Source organism: Mixophyes fleayi, chromosome 6, assembly GCF_038048845.1.
Source record: "Mixophyes fleayi isolate aMixFle1 chromosome 6, aMixFle1.hap1, whole genome shotgun sequence".
NCBI lineage: Eukaryota > Metazoa > Chordata > Amphibia > Anura > Limnodynastidae > Mixophyes > Mixophyes fleayi.
The window spans coordinates 144,864,926-144,881,863 of record NC_134407.1 but is presented as its reverse complement, the minus strand read 5'-3'; the positions used below and the strand labels follow the sequence as shown (position 1 = coordinate 144,881,863).

Sequence of the window (16,938 nt, the reverse complement as noted above, 5' to 3'; positions counted from 1 at the left end):
TGTATTAATATGAATTTGGCTTGTTCTGTCTATGTACATATATCAAATGTTTATGATATCTGTTTGCAGGACATATAGAGATTAAAGTCTGGGTTACAGATCAAGAGTAGTGGCACTGTGCAATTCTTCATGCATACAATACAATAGGATAAAATACTAAATACAACTTTATGCATACAGAACAGAAGGGAGTTGTATTTGCAAATATATATATTTGCAGGATTAGAACAAATATTGAGAGCCAGATACTAAAGACAGAACAAGGTTAATTGCATTTTTGATTTGCTTTTACATACATAATAACAGAATCTGAGGTGTATATCCAGTTTACATAACTAGTTAAGCTTGTGATTTTTTTTTTGTATCGCTGTGACAGGAAGGACCGCCTATGCCACCCTGTCTATTGTTGCTGGGAACCGGCTGGGCTTACTTTGTCACCATTCCCTTGCGCTATCCCAAATGCGCCCTCTAACCGCAGTAGGAGAAGAGGGGACTCCTTACCGGCATTGAGTACCGTGTTTCTTTTGGGTAACTGATGCTGCGAGTGTACCCCGTTGATGGTGTACCTGGGCTGGTACTCCTGACCTCTTCTTATGGATCAAGGTTGCTGTGGCTGAATTCCCCCTGGCCTATCGCACTTGCCAGAGTGGTAGTACTGGATGCTGGATTCAAACCTCAGAAACAGCCGGGAACGGATTAGATTTTGGGTCTAATCTGTAGGTCACAGGGATAGAGAAGTTTACAAGCAGGTCTTTGAAGCAAGTGATGTTTATTTGCTCACCTGGTTCAAGGTACCATGGAGCAGGTCAGATGAAGCAAGAAGAACAATTTTCAATACAAGACAGTACTTTTTATACAGATTTGGACACAGCCTCACAGGGTAAGCCAGCCCCCTGAGGTCTGAGCCATTTTTAGAATCCGAATGCAATTTGTTTACCCAAACATGGATTTACATGCATTGCAAAGCTAACAATATTTACACTTCTCTGTGATATCCTAAAACTTGCTATGATTTCCTGCATCTAAAACAAGATGCAGGAAATGTAGTAGTATGTCTAGTTAAACCTTCCTGTGCCTTCAGGTGCTGGACCCTCACACATCAAAAGGTCTACTTAACATGAGATTAACATGGGTCCTTTCTTCAGACAGCTGCAGAATACACATTCCCAAAGAAAGTTACAAAACCCCAAACAAGTAATATCCCTACTTCAAGATACACAAAAGACATCCCTTACAAAGGTTTATTGTATCAGATATATACCTCAGAAATAATGCATTTCCTCTAGCAAAATTAAAACAAACAAATTTCCCTGGTCTCAGAAATAAAGATGTCTCTTTACCAACATACACACAATATCAAACATAAGTACATTTGCAATTATATAAATCAGAGCCCTGCTCTATTTCCTTTAACTAAATTTATACCATAAGTGATCCAGTCACAATCGCTCACAAGGAACTTCAGATTGCTGCTATCATCTGCTGTGGGTGCATTATCCTGTAAAGTGATTACCTGCTTGTGCATCTCACACTGCTTTGCTGCACTATGGCTGGGTACACACTATAAGTTTTTCACTCGATTATCATGCCAATCACACCATAAACGACAGTTCGGTTCGATATCGCATTAGTGTGTACGCTCCAACAATCATGTTTTATCATTACAAAGCACATCGTATCATTTGGTTTGATTTTATAAACGTATTAAAAATCTCAACGCTCAAACAATGTAATTCCAATTCTGCAGTGTGCACACACTGACGACCAGTAGTGTAGGCAGATCTTCATAGAGTTTACAGAGTCACAATCTTTTTAGCCAATGGTTATGAGAGATGAAGAACACAGATCTGAAGGTAAATCTTGTAAAATGTGTATAGTGATAAACATGAATAGGCATGTTGATCAGGACTTTAAGTCGCTGGTAAAATCGTTAACAATATCGCATCCGGAGAAATTGTCTGTACTGTGCACTCAGCCTTACTCCAATGTTTTGGCTTCCCTAAAATCTCTAATATTCAATGAAGTTAGTGGAGGTGCCTCTCCTGTGTCGCAACCTAAAGGGAGCCTTATAAGATGGAAATAGCCGGAGTTCTCCTGTCTTCTCTAAATGTTTGTTGTGTAAATAAGTTAAAAAAATCAACTATACGCATCTGAAAATCAGTGACTTGGATTTGGGGCAGATAAATTGAAATAGGCAGCATATGAGGAACAAGTGAATGATTTTCTGGATATTTTTCCGTTATGACATCCCATCAAAGGTAAGAGGGTACAGGTAATAGGTATTTACATATACACAATAGATAGGTTTCAAGTTTTAAAAGTTGAGGACAAAAATAGGGGTGATTGTGCAATGCCCAAAAAGTGTGTCTAGGGTTAGTGCGGCCCACTACATATTAGTGCCCCACAGCAAAATATAAGGGGGTGGCTTTCAACGCAGTCTGTGTTTTATATGCTTTCTGAATCCTAGGAAAATTCCTTATGAAGCTCAAAGAAAAAAGATTCTTAGGAGGAATAACTATTACTTGGGTCACATGAACTTTTTAATGACTTTTGTTTGGTATCAACAGTTTTTGTGTACTAATCAGTGACCATACTGACTCCAGTTGTTACTTTTGTCACCACCCTTAGTACAGTGGTAAGCCCTACATATAGGGATCCTTTAGTCCTCTGGTTTATCATTTTTCAGTATGTACATTTTTTTTAAAAAAACAGGTTTTCCTAAAATTCACTCTCCAATTTCACATCACCAAGTAAGAATGCAACATTACCAAGAGGCTAAAACATATTTTAATATATTTCCTTATAGGGGGTGTTTTTCCTTTATGGTCAACCTGTATTTATTTATCCAGGCTTAGGTAAATTGTGATTTTCACTATAGGATTAAATAATTGACGTAATTTACTATATATTGCAAATTTGACATCACTATTCCAAGCACCTATTGCTTTTGGTATAGACAGTAAGGTTTAGGCCACATCTTGCCAAAATATCTGATTCAATAAAGCTGGGTACACACTACACTGTTTTCGTCCAATAATCGGCTCAAACAGCCGACATACGACCGCTTGTTCAAAAGTCGGGTCAGTGTGTACAGTTACACGATGGTCGAAAGTCTGCCCAAATGGACGATTGTCGCCTCATTTGGTTGGTCGTACCGTTTAATATTTTCGTTCCAATCTCGTTTCCTCTGTGTAGTGTGTATAAACTTCCGACCGATCCACAACAGTGAGTACGAAATTACAGTCATTGCTCACGACAACATGGCTGTAAAAAGTCGCTAACGGGACGTCCGCTCTTCCCTTTCTCATCCTAAACAAGGCTAGTGTGTATGCAGTCCATGGACCGAGCGATCGGACCATCGGTCGCATGTAAAATCGCTCGGCATAAAAAGTTGGTCGAAATTTCTGTAGTGTGTACCCTGCTTAAGTGTACTTACTACGGTACAAACAGCCTGTTAGTCCCACAAACCACCAGAGGGAGCCGTTGATTGCTGCAACATTATATCTGTCTACCCAATAATACACATCATTCAATGGTAATGTTGATTATGATGTCTTAATTTATAAGGGCAAAAAGCACCTCCTTGTTCACTAAACATGGTTAAAAAGTTATATCCACTGAAGCCACTAATTTCAGTAGTTCCTATACTCTTGGTGTATTACTTGCAGCTTCAGAGTATACTATAGTAGACATTGGAAATCTTTATCACAGAAACACTTATTTTCATAGCATTCAAATAGATGATATTACAGTGTTAGCCCTAACATAGATGAAATAGTAGAGTACTTTTGCAAATAGAAGCAAAATAAAAGTAATTTATATGTGATACTGTTAATAGCTAAATATAGTGGAAATATTTGCAATATTTCAAGGTTCCCTGGGTGCACACACAGGTGTCCAGCATGCTTTGTGTTGCTCTGTGAAGTATTCACGCTGCGTTTTCTTTGACTGGCCTGTTATCATCATATGGATCAATGATCCACATGTTTGAGCTGCATTGTTTTTACATTCAAAGGCAGTTGAATGAAAAACAGCTCCAGCAAAGTGGACAAAATCTGTGAGGCTCTTTCATGTGGCAGCTTACTGTAATTCAACAAGTTAGATTTGTGTAATTAGTTCCCTAGAGAGGTGATTTTTCACCACAGTTTTTCTGCACCAGTTTCATTGGAACCTCACATCACAACTCACAACTGTGCTTTTTGGGAATGTTGCTCTTTCTACTCTCTAGCTCTCAGTGTGTGGCTTCTCACTTGCTCCTATTCCCCTCCTCACATCATGACACTGCCCCTGTCGCATGCAGCCCTGTCATCATGTACATCTGCTGCTGTGAACTGATGATCTGATTGGCCACATGCATTCTAATAACTTGACTGGCTACACGTTCTATCCTTCCCCACTTCAAAACTGTGGACATCCCAGATGAGCAGGAGTTGAAGATTGAACACAATAATCCCCCAATAAGTCTCCAGAAAAATGTACAGTGTACCCTAAAAACTGATGAAAGAAGCGCCTGTGTGTCCTGGACTTTAAACTACCTTTGCACATGCGTATAATCTATACTTGCCTACTCTCCCGGAATTTCCGGGAGTCTCCCAAATTTCAGGCCACCCTGCTGGTGGAGGCGGGACTTAATGATGCGATTTGCACGTGAATCTCGTCATCACATAGCAGGGGGGCGGGGCCACATTGATGAAATGGCATCACCCCAGCACTTGCTGCCTGACCTCCCCTCTGAACTCTCTCGGAGGGAAGGTTATAAAAGTTGGTAAGTATGATAGAGATAGATAGATAGATGTGTGTGTGTTTTAATAACATGAACATTCTGGAGAGCTCCGATCTGTCAGTTTACAAAGGATTACTTGTTCTGCTTGCAACCCATTGTTCTGGATGGATACATTTCTATTATTGGGAATACAGATCATAGCATCTATTCATATTCTATATGCTGTTTATATTCTGATTTAATGAGGAGAAGGCTATTAAATTGTTTTATGGTCATGTTGAGCTGACATTTTAGGCTATAGAGTAGACCAAACTATCTACCTAGAATGCAATGCATGTCAAATGTATAAACAGAGACCTGCCGTGCATAGAAGTGTCAATACAAATTCAGTACATATTAATTATATGCGCTCCAAACTTCTCAGGGAAGATGAACTGTGAACGGTCCTTCCTTGTGTCCTCCACTGCTGTCCATTATTTTATTTATTTTTTATCACAGACATACCATATTTCTTACCGTTCCCTTATGAATCTGATAACCGCCTCTCTGGAATGAAAGGTGGGTGGTCTTCATACCAAAACCGCTCATCCATTTAAAGTGCAACATAATTAACATATATCAAAATTCTATCCAGTTGTTTGCAAAATTATAAATTGATACATGCATATGATTCACGTGACACATTGTTATATTAATTAGTCAAAAAGCAACGATACATAGTACAGATTTCAGCTGTACAACAATTTGATAATTTGACAATACCCGGATCCCTACTGTAGCTGGACTGCAAAAATGATAACAAGAGCAAAAGTGACAGTGCGGAAATAGCCACTGAAAAACTGCATCGGTTAAATGACACAAATGGCAGTGAAATAGAGCTGCAATCAGTCTTGAAATTGTTTGTTCATATCAACTTCATATAGATTAACATATATATTTCAACACAATATATGCAATCTATAGATGCATAATAACCATTCAGAATGCCAAATATAGGAAACGGTGAAAGAACTTAATATTTTATGATTGTATCTTATCAGACTCGCTGTGCCAGGAGGTCAAAAATGTACTCTTTCAAAGAATTTAATGTACCTTCGTTAAATCCTGTCTCCAAGTATTTACAGTCTCATCTTTAAGGAACAAGCAAAGTCCCGATAATAGAGGTAACAGCCACTGTACAATAATTATTCACTCACTGGACAAGATTGTGGACAAATCCTTTGATGATTTGCACACTGAGCCTGTGGAGCAGATACAAGGTGGCCACTTGTACTGGTTTGTCCGCATTCCTCCTTTGATATTTCTCTCGCTGTCATATACAGTAAGAGGAAATCTTCAATATCATAGGGCCTTGATAAATAGACCCCTAAGTGTTAGTTGTCATGTCAAATAAAATAAGAGGCTATTTATTTAAAATGCCACCAGGAGAAATTCCTTTCTGTCCCAATGAATAAATAAAATAACATCCATACTGTAACAAATACAAAGAAGTTTTTATCACCCAGCACTTATCAAAACTTGCAAAAAATGTTCTGGTGATCAAGTATTCACCTCTCCAGTCATGAAGGGGTTAAAGGCACATCAAGCAGAAAAGTCATTAACACTTGTCTCGGCTCCCCTTGGCTGTTATATGTTTACTAAGGATATTGGTACTTGCAACATACTGCCAAATTTCTGAGAAATTCTGTTTCACGTCTTAAGAGCTGATTCCCACTGTTGTTTTTTTTATATTTTTGAGTCAAATATTTTTGTTGGTATTTCATAAAGGCATAACAACACCAAACCGTTCAACCTAACATAATATGAAAAATCGCAAAAAGTGATCCAGATAAACATGATGTATACAAAGTGTGACATAGTAAATCAGACTGAAGTATTGTCAGTACTCATGCAGATACAAAACACATACATAGCAGTATCTGCATTGACAATGTTATATGTCAATGGTGTTTTTAATTGTATTTTACTGGCCCTGTGTATAGTCACTGAAATGTCTACTTCCCTGAATGTTAGGGGTTAATGCTATAAATGGATTTCCTACAGCTGGGTGTGCAGTGCTATAAAAGCATTCAGCTGTCATCTCCTTCTGTTATTAGAGCACATTGTGTGGAGAGGTATGTATGAGAGGCAACAGTGGGGCTCTTGGAACATGTGATTATGACACACCTTTAATAAACTACCTTGTTTCTCTTTTTAGGTAACATATCTTAAAAAATAATTTTAGTTGAGATATTTTAAGTAAAATCTTGTCCTGAAAGGCTACTTGGGTTAAGTATTTGGGCTATTTGGTGGGTCACCTGACCTCTAACATACATCTGATGGTTCTCTGTTCACTTCTGCTGGCAGTGGGTTGTCAATGGACATTTTGGGCTCTAGTTATTAAGCTGGGGAAACTGGTATTTTCACCAGAGATATTGCTTCTCACTAGGAGGTCTATGTATTACAAAATGACCAGCCATTAGAATGGAGAAAACAGTGGTTTTCTCTATAACATAACCATTGCAAAATGTATGAAGGGTTTATGGCTATTGCCATAACCCATTTAACATTTCTTAATGCAGTCCCCATAGATTAATATTGGGACTCCAAAGTCTGTAATGCATAAAGCTTTGAAAAGCTCAGGTTTTTGTAGCAAGGTAATGCCATCTGTCATTTTCTATGGGATCCAGTTGAAGTGCTAGGCAGCCTGTATATAGGAAAACCAATTTGTGTAAGGGAAGGAACATTGCTGGGGCTCTTGGAGTAGCCCACAGCATGGTGAATCATAGCGGTGCTTCATCATGCCTCACTGATTTGCAGTGATGCATAATGATTGTCACTGCACCCTTCTAATACATAGACCCCTAGCCATCAATGGCTAACACCATGCTACTGAATAAAGTAGTGCTAGAGAGGAGATTGGCTTCTACAAGTACAGCTGCAATCCTTCTGCTATTGCCCACTCAGGATGGTGATCGCAGGAGATATTCAATGAAAAAAATGCCAAGTAAGTGCTTCCTACATGACAAGCCCCTCTCGCATGTGTAGTTCCACTAAGAATGCCCTGGCAAAGTGCTACGGTTACTCCTATAGCTACCAGCTAGTATCATTGGGCAGCTGAGTATCTCACAGCTGCCATGGTAATAATTTCTTGGTATCGCAATAAGCAGTGATTGAAAACCTTCCTGTCACAACTATTTATTAACTAGACTCCCTGGTGCTTTAGCTTGCTAGCAGGAGTGAGTGGAGCAGTGGCAGGTATGTGCAAGGAGGGGAACATTAGTATTGTAGGAGAGGATAATCCAGGTGAAGTGTGACTTTCCATCTGCTGTAGAACTACAGGTTGCAGTATGTCTTGCCAGCTGGAGGTGTTTGGGTGTGTCATGGTTCTGCAGAAGCTGGAGAGCCACAAGTTTCATTCCTGAGTTCTAGAGACTGAACCTGTTATATTGCAGTTGCTTTCTGGCTCTGCTTGCAGATAATAATCCTGAGGAAATACCTTGTGATGAGGGAGCAGGGGCCACCTATTCTGAACATGTGATCTAAAGCCATACATGGAGTACTCCATACATGCAGTAAATCCACCTCAGCAGCTGGACTCATCTGTGTCTGACCTATCTCCAAATCTGCTGATCAGTTCTTCGGTGTCACGGGCATATGCTGTAACTGACGGCTATACACAACGTCAGATCAGGGTTCTTATCAGACTACATAAGCCTGTTCTGATCAATGTCCCTTCCATCCTCATCCGATGTGGATCTATCAGTAAGACGTCTATATAAGAGCACACACTAAAACCGCCTAATCGGTTGTACATTGAGTGCTCCTTAAAATTAGTGTTTAGGCAGAATTTGCTCAAGCGTAAAATCCCAGACATCGTGAAAATTGATTCCAATGCTCGCAGTATTCTCTTCCCACATGCGTATAAAGCGTGGTGGGTCATAATCGCCATGTACAACTTGCCTAAAGTTCGTCTGTTGCTGCTGCTAATGAGAATAGAGCTTATGCAGGATCCTTTGACTTGATGCCTGGAGCAGTATTTTGCTTCTGTTACATGAGAGCAATTTCTGTCAAGGCTTAACCGAGTGCTGGGACAGGCTTGGCAGATGGGCATCTGCCCCCCGGACCGGCCCATAGTGGGCTACCTTGGGCTGGGTCACCTGCATTTTTTTTTATAATGGGCTGCTGAATACAATCTTGCCCCTCTGGCCAAAATGTGCCTTCCCTCCCCTGTCCCTGTGAGCGGTGACTGTACAGCAGGTGAGTGAGTGGCCCCTTCCCTGTGAGCGGTGACGGTGCAGCAGGTGAGTGGTCCCTGCCTGTGTGATGGGTGACTGTGCAGCAGGTGAGTGAGCGGTCCCTGCCCGTGTGATGGGTGACTGTACAGCAGGTGAGTGGTCCCTGCCCGTGTGATGCTGACTCAGGTGTCTCTCTTCCAGAAAACCACGTGTTATCATGAACCACTGGCGCTGGGACTCTAGCACACTGTTTGGACCCAGGTCTCTGGGCAGGAGTGGAGCACACATGTCGGTAGAAGACGAAGTGATCCGTGAAATCCTGGGCTCCTGGAATCCCTCCAGCATGGTTCCGGAGCCCCCAGCCCTGGTGAAGCCCAGCATGCGCTGCGAGGTGAACAGACTGCGGACATTTACTGCGTGGCCCGGATCCAGCACCTTGTGCCCCCATGAGCTTGCCAGGGCCGGCTTCTTCTATCTGGGCCCCGGGGATCGGGTGCAGTGCTTCTGCTGCGGTGGAGTGCTGAGGTGCTGGGAGCCCGGGGATAAACCACAAAATGAGCATCTCAAGTTCTTCCCCTCATGCCCCTTCGTGCTGGGCAGAGAGGTGGGCAACGTGCCCTGTGTGGAAGGCAGAGACTCTGTCGATGGGCAAATTCTAGGGCAGCTTCAAAGGTTACCGGGCGAAGAGGAAAACTGCCAGGCTGTTTACCCCGAACTGGCTGAGGCGAGTGAGAGATTGGCCACCTATCGCAATTGGCCCCAATATGCAGAGGTGACCCCTGACCAGCTGGCACAGGCAGGCTTCTTCTACACAGGTATGTACAGAGGGTAGATAAACTGCAGCAATAATGACACTTTATTTATGCTATAGCGTATTATCTTATTTCCACCCAATATATGGCGTTTAGAACACATGCTCTTGGGTCAAGATCCAGTGTAACAATATGGACAGCGATGCTATGTGTAGATAACAGTGCAAGTTCAGGGATAGTCTATGTAATATACTATTTACCCTTACAACAGGCTCAAGCTACCTCCTGAATATCCAGCTCTTGTGAAACTAAAGATACAGTGTTACCTTCCAGCTTCTTGCATACTCAAACTTGTAGTTCCACAAAAGCTTAAGAGCTACTTCTCTCAATCACCCTGGCTCAGAAGAGGAATAATAATGTTCCTACACTCTTATACTGTAAGGGGGATATTAGATTTACAAGCATTTATGGCAAGGGCCTTTGTGTAGTGTAGGGATGGTGCAGGACACCTGACATAAGGTCACCTGTGCTAAGAACCCACCAGAACAGGAAGAATGTTTGGCAGGGGGAGGGCTGGGCACACTCTCTGCATAGTGGACCTGCTGTGTAACATGTTGGGTGGTAGACACCATCTTCCTTCAAGGGAATTTTTTCTTTTAAATCCACTGAGCAATGTCTGAATTGTGCTCCTGACTTCTCCAAATTATTATTTTGCAGGGTACAGGGATAATGTTAGGTGTTTTCATTGTGATGGAGGACTGAGAAATTGGGAGAGGGGTGATAACCCCTGGGCGGAGCATGCTAAGTGGTTCCCAAGGTAAGCACAGTTAATAATAAAACATTTTGGGAGTCTAATAAATGTGTATGTATGTTTCTATTAGATTCTAGTGATGAGCAATTAAAGGTGACCTCCACTTTGCCAAATAAGTCTGTAGGCCTTTGTGCAGGATAGGGGTACCATACATTCATGGTATTATACCATGAATATAATGGATGGATTATGGATTCTGTACACTTATTCTAAGACTTTTATATTGCAGGTGTGAATTCCTCATTCAGTCCATGGGACCAGGGTATATCCGCAGCATACAAGACATTCAGTTCAGTAGCCCAGAGAGTACAGTGAGTTAAACTTTGCTAGAGACTTTGATTTTCTAACATTTCGTAAAGACTTGTTAATAGTCTAAGAACTGCAGCAATTTAACAGACTTTGTAACCATTAGATATGCTTATTGCACAACTTTAAAAATCCTTTATTAAAGTCCAATGGCCCTATTAAAATGGTATACAGCAGCATTGTGAAACAAAGTAACCACATCGGGACAGTAAGCCACTTCAATCTCAGCTGACTTGTTTCAGGAACGATTTGCCTTTGCTGTATAAAGGGAGTGACCAATTCAAGCAACTTTGGCTAATACGAAATAAACTGATTACAGCGTAATGATCAAAACTGTAGCTATATAATTTTTGGATGTTACGATAATGTAAACTGTGTTTAGTACAAAAAGGTCAAACTCGAGTACAGTGGAATATGAATATAACAAAATGAGAATTGGCCTAAGTGTGGCAGTCCATCTCCAAAATGGAGATGGTTATGTATGCTTATAGCAGAAGAGGGAAATCTGTTCAGGAAGAGCAAATTGTTCAGAAACGGCAACTTTTTGTCCTATTTCCTTTCCAAATCTGAGTGGACAGAAATGCAGCAACAGAGTTAGAAGTGTGTTTGACAGGAGAAGTGATCATTACAGGTAAAGTACAGTTATGGAAAATAAAGATGTCGCAACAGAGCTGTGTATACATCTGATGAGTAGAATCCATTCAGGAACAGCCATGTACACAGACAAAGTAGAAATGCAATTACAGACTTGTATCTGTTTATTGCAGGGGGGGATTCGTTCAGTAACAGAGGCAGTCTATGGGATATAGGTGCAGTGACAGCTGTACGTGTAACAGGAGTGTAAAAGAAGTAATAGCCTGAATATGGGGGTCTAGTTGGAGAGCTACAAAACGAGCCTCTGTCAAGCAACAGCGGAGTGAACAGTTGCATCACAAACCATGTAAAAAATGGGACTTGCATCTGGCACAAATTTCTTTTTTTTTCCCAGTCCCTCTCAATGGCACTAGCTATATAGTTAATATTCCTAACATCAATTTAAACAAACCTATACAATTGTCAAAATATATCAAATTTAAGCTGTTGCACTCACTCTAAAATAGAATGTTTTTTATTATTGGTACTTAAGTCTAAACTACTTGTGCACGTATCCACTATGCTGCAGGCTTATGTCATTTTAGAATTTTACCCCTTCTGCTAATTTGATGTTTTGTCTTATTCCAAAATGTACAGTAATTATGTAATATTTTCATAAATACAAATGTGTTGGCACTCCCAATGTTCACCAAGTCAATAATTGTAAGTACAATTATAAGAATTCTACTTATGAGACGTCTGTCAAAAGGTTTTTTTTCAAACTTCTTGCTCTTATCCCTTATATATGTATGTAGATATGCATAGTAATGTGTGTTCACTGTCATATCCATATGTGGTGGTAGATTTAATTTGTATGTATATTAGTTTATTTTCAATGTACTAAGCCCATCATCCACCACGGCATGTATTTATGGTCAACACCTGATTCTGTTTGCACTTACTAGATTATCATTTTATTTTTCTTTTACAGATTCCTCAATCTCAAACTACAGTTACATTTCAGATTAAAGCAATGTATGGAATTCTGTCTGAATAAAACACTTTTCTACATATTTTAACTCACATTAATTTTGTATGCTGTACACTTAATATGAAATCCACAGAAGTAATTTTGGCTTGTAATACAACATTGAATTTGCAGAGGTTTGAAAATGACTGTAACCAGGCTGCTCATTGACTAGATAGATTTGTTACTCAATATCAAAACTGCACAGTAGACATTTCCAAACTTAATTTTCATAACTTTGGCCTCCACAGCCTGAATCTCGGAGGTCATCTGACAGAAGCCCAAACACCCCAAGCAGTGAGTACATGTGTTTTTACGGTGTCTATGCCACAAAGGCCAACAGTTTGAAGGCCAGAGCTATTCATTTTATATTTTTTTTTCATGCTTGTGTGATGTATTTATGGAATTGGCAAATATCTTTTTAACTGAATTTGTCTAGTAAACTTGCTTTCATACAATTAAACTGAACATTGACCATTTGTAGGGGAAAAAAACCCTTACTTAGACACCACTATTTACAGATTTGTGTTATCAAAGTTATCTTTAACAATACAGCTCAATATTTAGTTTCAGTTAAGTCTCCACTCTGTCTAGTCCATAAGTAAGTTTACAATGTTGACAAAGAAATAGGACATTTTAAGGCTCCCATAAGTTTTTAATACTGAAAACTGGTACCCATGTGTCAACTGTTCTTTCTCTTGTTTCAAACTGCAATAAAACACTGCAGGATCTTATTGGTATAAATTGTTTTAATGCAGTTTTTTTCTTCTAGTATAAAATGGGGCACATCATAGCCATATATCTGCAAAGTAAACCTTATGCTCAATCTTGGTATTCTAGATTAAAAAACACGTTCCTTTTTGCAGTGGCAACTATTGGTCCCCAGTACCAAATATATAGTAGATTAAATTATTGAACCATCACAGAAGCTGAGTACAGAAGTCGGGCTTTCAAAATCTTTCAGAGGGGTTTGGGAAGCACACAAATGGCAATTGGGGTTTTGTGGAATAATCGGACTAACCCCTCCCTTGCAGATTCTCCCAGTGACTGTCAGGCCTTCCTTCAGTCCTCCATAGCACAGGGCGCCCTGCAGATGGGGTTTGATGAAAACTTGGTGGCCAGTCTGGTGGAGAGCAGGTTCCTGCTGGTTGGGGCCCCTTACAGCTCCGTCTCTGACCTTGTCCATGATCTAGTGCAGGCAGACGAGGAAAGAACAGCATGTACCACAGGTATACATAGCCTGAGCTGCTATCAAAGTGTTGGCCAATTGTGGATGCTGTGTAAAGGGTGCAGGTTTTGGAGTGTGTTTTTAAATGTAGTGCTGTGATTAGGCAAGTGCACTGTTCACTAGTTCTGTTTCTCACAAGAAGCGTTTTTTGTAAAGTGAAACTGGACCATAAAATACTGACTTAACAAACTAAATCTTGCTTCCTTGAATGACCGAATAGTCGTTTAAACTAAATAGAATTCAGAAGTTGCTTGCTGGATTCTCACCATCAAACTGACTAGTTACCCATGTGTGCTACAGCACTCTTGTATACTTGGTACCACTGAATAAGTATGAGGACACTATTCAAACAGTAGCTATTCATGGCCATTTAGTATGACTAGATGTAATACCATTGAACTTTCAAAACCACAATACTGACTAACTCTGTTCATTGCCTAGAAGTAAATTGCTTGCGTGAAATGAACTATATTAAATGTAGTAATTTGTCGCTATACTTACACCGAGCTTACTTTTCCAGTATAGTACAATGTAAAGCTGTGCAATCTGAACATCCACCTGCAGCGCTCCAGCAGTTGTGGTACCAAGTTTATAGGCACGAATAAAACTGAACCCTGGCTTGGCTGCCCCTAGGTATCTGCACTGGCGATATCTTGAATGTGGTTGGAAAGGAAAAGCTTATATTTTTTTTCTCAATTAAAACACCACTGCCCTTATTACTATAAGACTTAATATAGCAAGGACATGCAGCTAAATATGAGGACTTCAGCTATCTTAAATCTGTTGCTAGTGTCTATTGTACAGGTGTAACTGTAGAATTTAGATGCAATGATTCTTTCTTCAGGCTCTGTAAGGATTGCAGAGGCTCCAGCACAGAGGGCAAGTTCAGAACCCGAACCCCAAAATGAACCAGGTAATTCTAGTGGCTTTGTCTGCCTTGGTCTTTGTTTAGATTCCCCTGAACCCTATTTCCAAGCTTTGTGAACTGGCCTTTTTACATAACCCAAGGGTACATGCTTACGGAAATTCCAGATCACAGATGAAAAGCCATGGATTATGCTAATTTATAATCAAGACTTGGTTCAGGGTTTTTGGGTGTTTTTGTTTTTTTTCTACTGCAGAGATTGCAAATGGCTCTACTGTTGCTCAGCAATTACTGTTTACTCTGCAGAGACTGCACTCAGCACAGAAGAGCAGCTCAGGCGCCTGAAGGAGGAGCGGATATGTAAAGTCTGCATGGATAGAGAGGTGTCAATGGTCTTTGTGCCTTGTGGACACCTGGTGGTCTGTAAGGACTGTGCCCCTAATCTTAGACACTGCCCTATCTGCAGGGCAACGATCAGAGGGAGTGTGAGGGCGTTCATGTCCTGATTTTGCTGGCAGGTGAGTAAATTTTATAGTCTGAAACTTGTGCAACAACTCAAATATGTACTTAAACACTGCAGTTTAAAGAACATTCCATAATCCCTTATGTTTTTAGCATCAGGTGAATGACCAAATGTTAGTGAAACACTGTCAAGTGTTATTCGCAGAGGTTACATACAGTTCTATAGCTTGCTATAACTGCCTTGTGTATGAATATATTTACAAAACCAAATGGGCAAGTTAGCTTTGTAAAAGACTCTTTACATTTAAGTAAACCTTTGATAGAACACACTTTTTAGGATTAGAGTGGCTTCCTGCAGACTACCAAAACCTGCAATTGGTAACCTTGTAGGGTAGTGAATAATACTTCTACACGGGGTAACTTATATTGAAGTGTAGTAGTGCACCTGTAACATTGAGTTTTAAGATGCCACATATAGAAGCTTGCCCTCCAGTGTCAGACAACCGAAATGGATAAAGGATTCTTCAGCACCACTCTTGAGATGTCTGCATAAGTGTGGCTAGGGTAAGATATTGAAATTGCATGGACAGGAGGTCTGGTGAATGCTAAATTTGACTGAATACTTTGGGCTATCCAGTCTGGTACAAATTTAGTCTTGAGCCCATAAAGTCAAAAGTATTGTGACAATAAGATATTACAAAAGTAAAAAAATAAATAAATAACCTTTTCAGAGTCTGCTTCTGAGAATGAGCACAGTTTCTGATGTAAAATCTAAATTTCCATGGGAAAAATTACTTTAATTCAAACTTGGGTCGTTTAATGAAAGAAAGAGGCCAAGGTATGCATTGCGAAATGTTCATGACTAAACTCTCATCATACAGATGTGATCTAGGATGCTGACTGTTGCTGGCTTGCTAGTCTTGAGGGCAAGTAACGTGTTCATCTGACCTGAACTCTAGACCTGACATTTGGACAATGGACTGGCCTCTTAACATTGAGTAACAAGTATCTGCACTTGAGACGCTGGTCTGTACTGATGAACTACAAACCTACAAAAGATCCTTTATTTTTTTGTTTATATTTAAGTTGAACTGAGATAATGAATTGAATATTATGTAATGCTGTGGAATGTTTTGCAATAAAGTATTTTACAACATGTTGAAAGACTCCTCCACTCTCCGTTGCATGGCCATCCCCATAACAAATGCAGAGCATGTAATCTTCAAGACACATGGTCCGTGGCCTCCAAATTGTGGCAATAGTAAAATTGTCCAGTATCCAGCTGGCTGTGTTGGATAGAACTGACTACAAAATGTAGAACTTCTAGCTCACACTTAGAAAAAAATACTTTAATTTATGTACAGTTCTGAATAGGGATTGGTAGAATTTGTGTATATGACCACAAGGGGCAGTATTGACTTCAAAATGTTTCACCATATTGTGCTCCCACACTTCTGTGATGCAGAAATTATAAATTATGGCACATATGCACCCTAATATAAATTTCTGTTCTGCCACAATATTCACTGTCACAACTTCTGTGCTACAGCTTTGGTACAAGGTTAGATTCAAATTTAAAATGTGTCTGGCAATTATCTTTGTGTCGAATTTAAATGGAAGAATTCCTATTGGAACATAAGACACTTTGACTTCGCAATTGTTTAAATTTGACAGCTTTCTGTTCCTACAAAGGCTATATGAACTACACACCATGAAATGTCATGTTCACCGTCTGTCCCTTATTCCATTGTTCATTATCGGTTTCCAACAGCAGGAAAAAAAAAATCTTCCTTTTTAAGAATGGTTATCTTGGGTTGTGTACAAGCTGTGTCTTTACAGGCATCCGTGGTAAGCATAACACTGTCTAGCACAGCATACAGATAGGGGAATAGGACTTATTAATACCAGTAGAGAAATACAGATTGTGTTTTATAAAATGATTTAGGGTACATTGACCACAAAGTCATGTGGGTA

General features: G+C 40.0%; 1 protein-coding gene across 3 annotated transcripts; it reads left to right on the top strand.

Annotated features, from left to right (window-relative positions):
• The first annotated feature begins 9,119 nt into the window (after positions 1 to 9,119).
• On the top strand, positions 9,120 to 16,122 carry BIRC7 (baculoviral IAP repeat containing 7). 3 transcript variants are annotated; one of them, XM_075176709.1, is made up of 8 exons: positions 9,121 to 9,755; positions 10,410 to 10,509; positions 10,733 to 10,814; positions 12,661 to 12,706; positions 13,444 to 13,638; positions 14,482 to 14,550; positions 14,809 to 15,020; positions 15,846 to 16,122. In XM_075176709.1, exons 1-7 carry the CDS (start codon positions 9,158 to 9,160, stop codon positions 15,006 to 15,008), a joined length of 1,290 nt encoding a protein of 429 aa, XP_075032810.1. In that variant the 5' UTR covers positions 9,121 to 9,157; the 3' UTR covers positions 15,009 to 15,020; positions 15,846 to 16,122. The 3 variants fall into 3 exon arrangements, with proteins under 3 accessions (XP_075032811.1, XP_075032810.1, XP_075032812.1); XM_075176710.1 differs by lacking the exon at positions 14,482 to 14,550 and having other exon boundaries at positions 9,120 to 9,755; XM_075176711.1 differs by lacking the exon at positions 13,444 to 13,638.
• The last annotated feature ends 816 nt before the right edge of the window (positions 16,123 to 16,938 follow it).

Bases quoted from the DNA above. Each gene is read 5' to 3' on its own strand.
- BIRC7 (XM_075176709.1), top strand. From the start codon at position 9,158: ATGAACCACTGGCGCTGGGACTCTAGCACACTGTTTGGACCCAGGTCT. The intron at 10,815-12,660 runs GTGAGTTAAACT...TGGCCTCCACAG, and splicing joins TCAGTAGCCCAGAGAGTACA to CCTGAATCTCGGAGGTCATC. The intron at 13,639-14,481 runs GTATACATAGCC...TTCTTTCTTCAG, and splicing joins AAGAACAGCATGTACCACAG to GCTCTGTAAGGATTGCAGAG.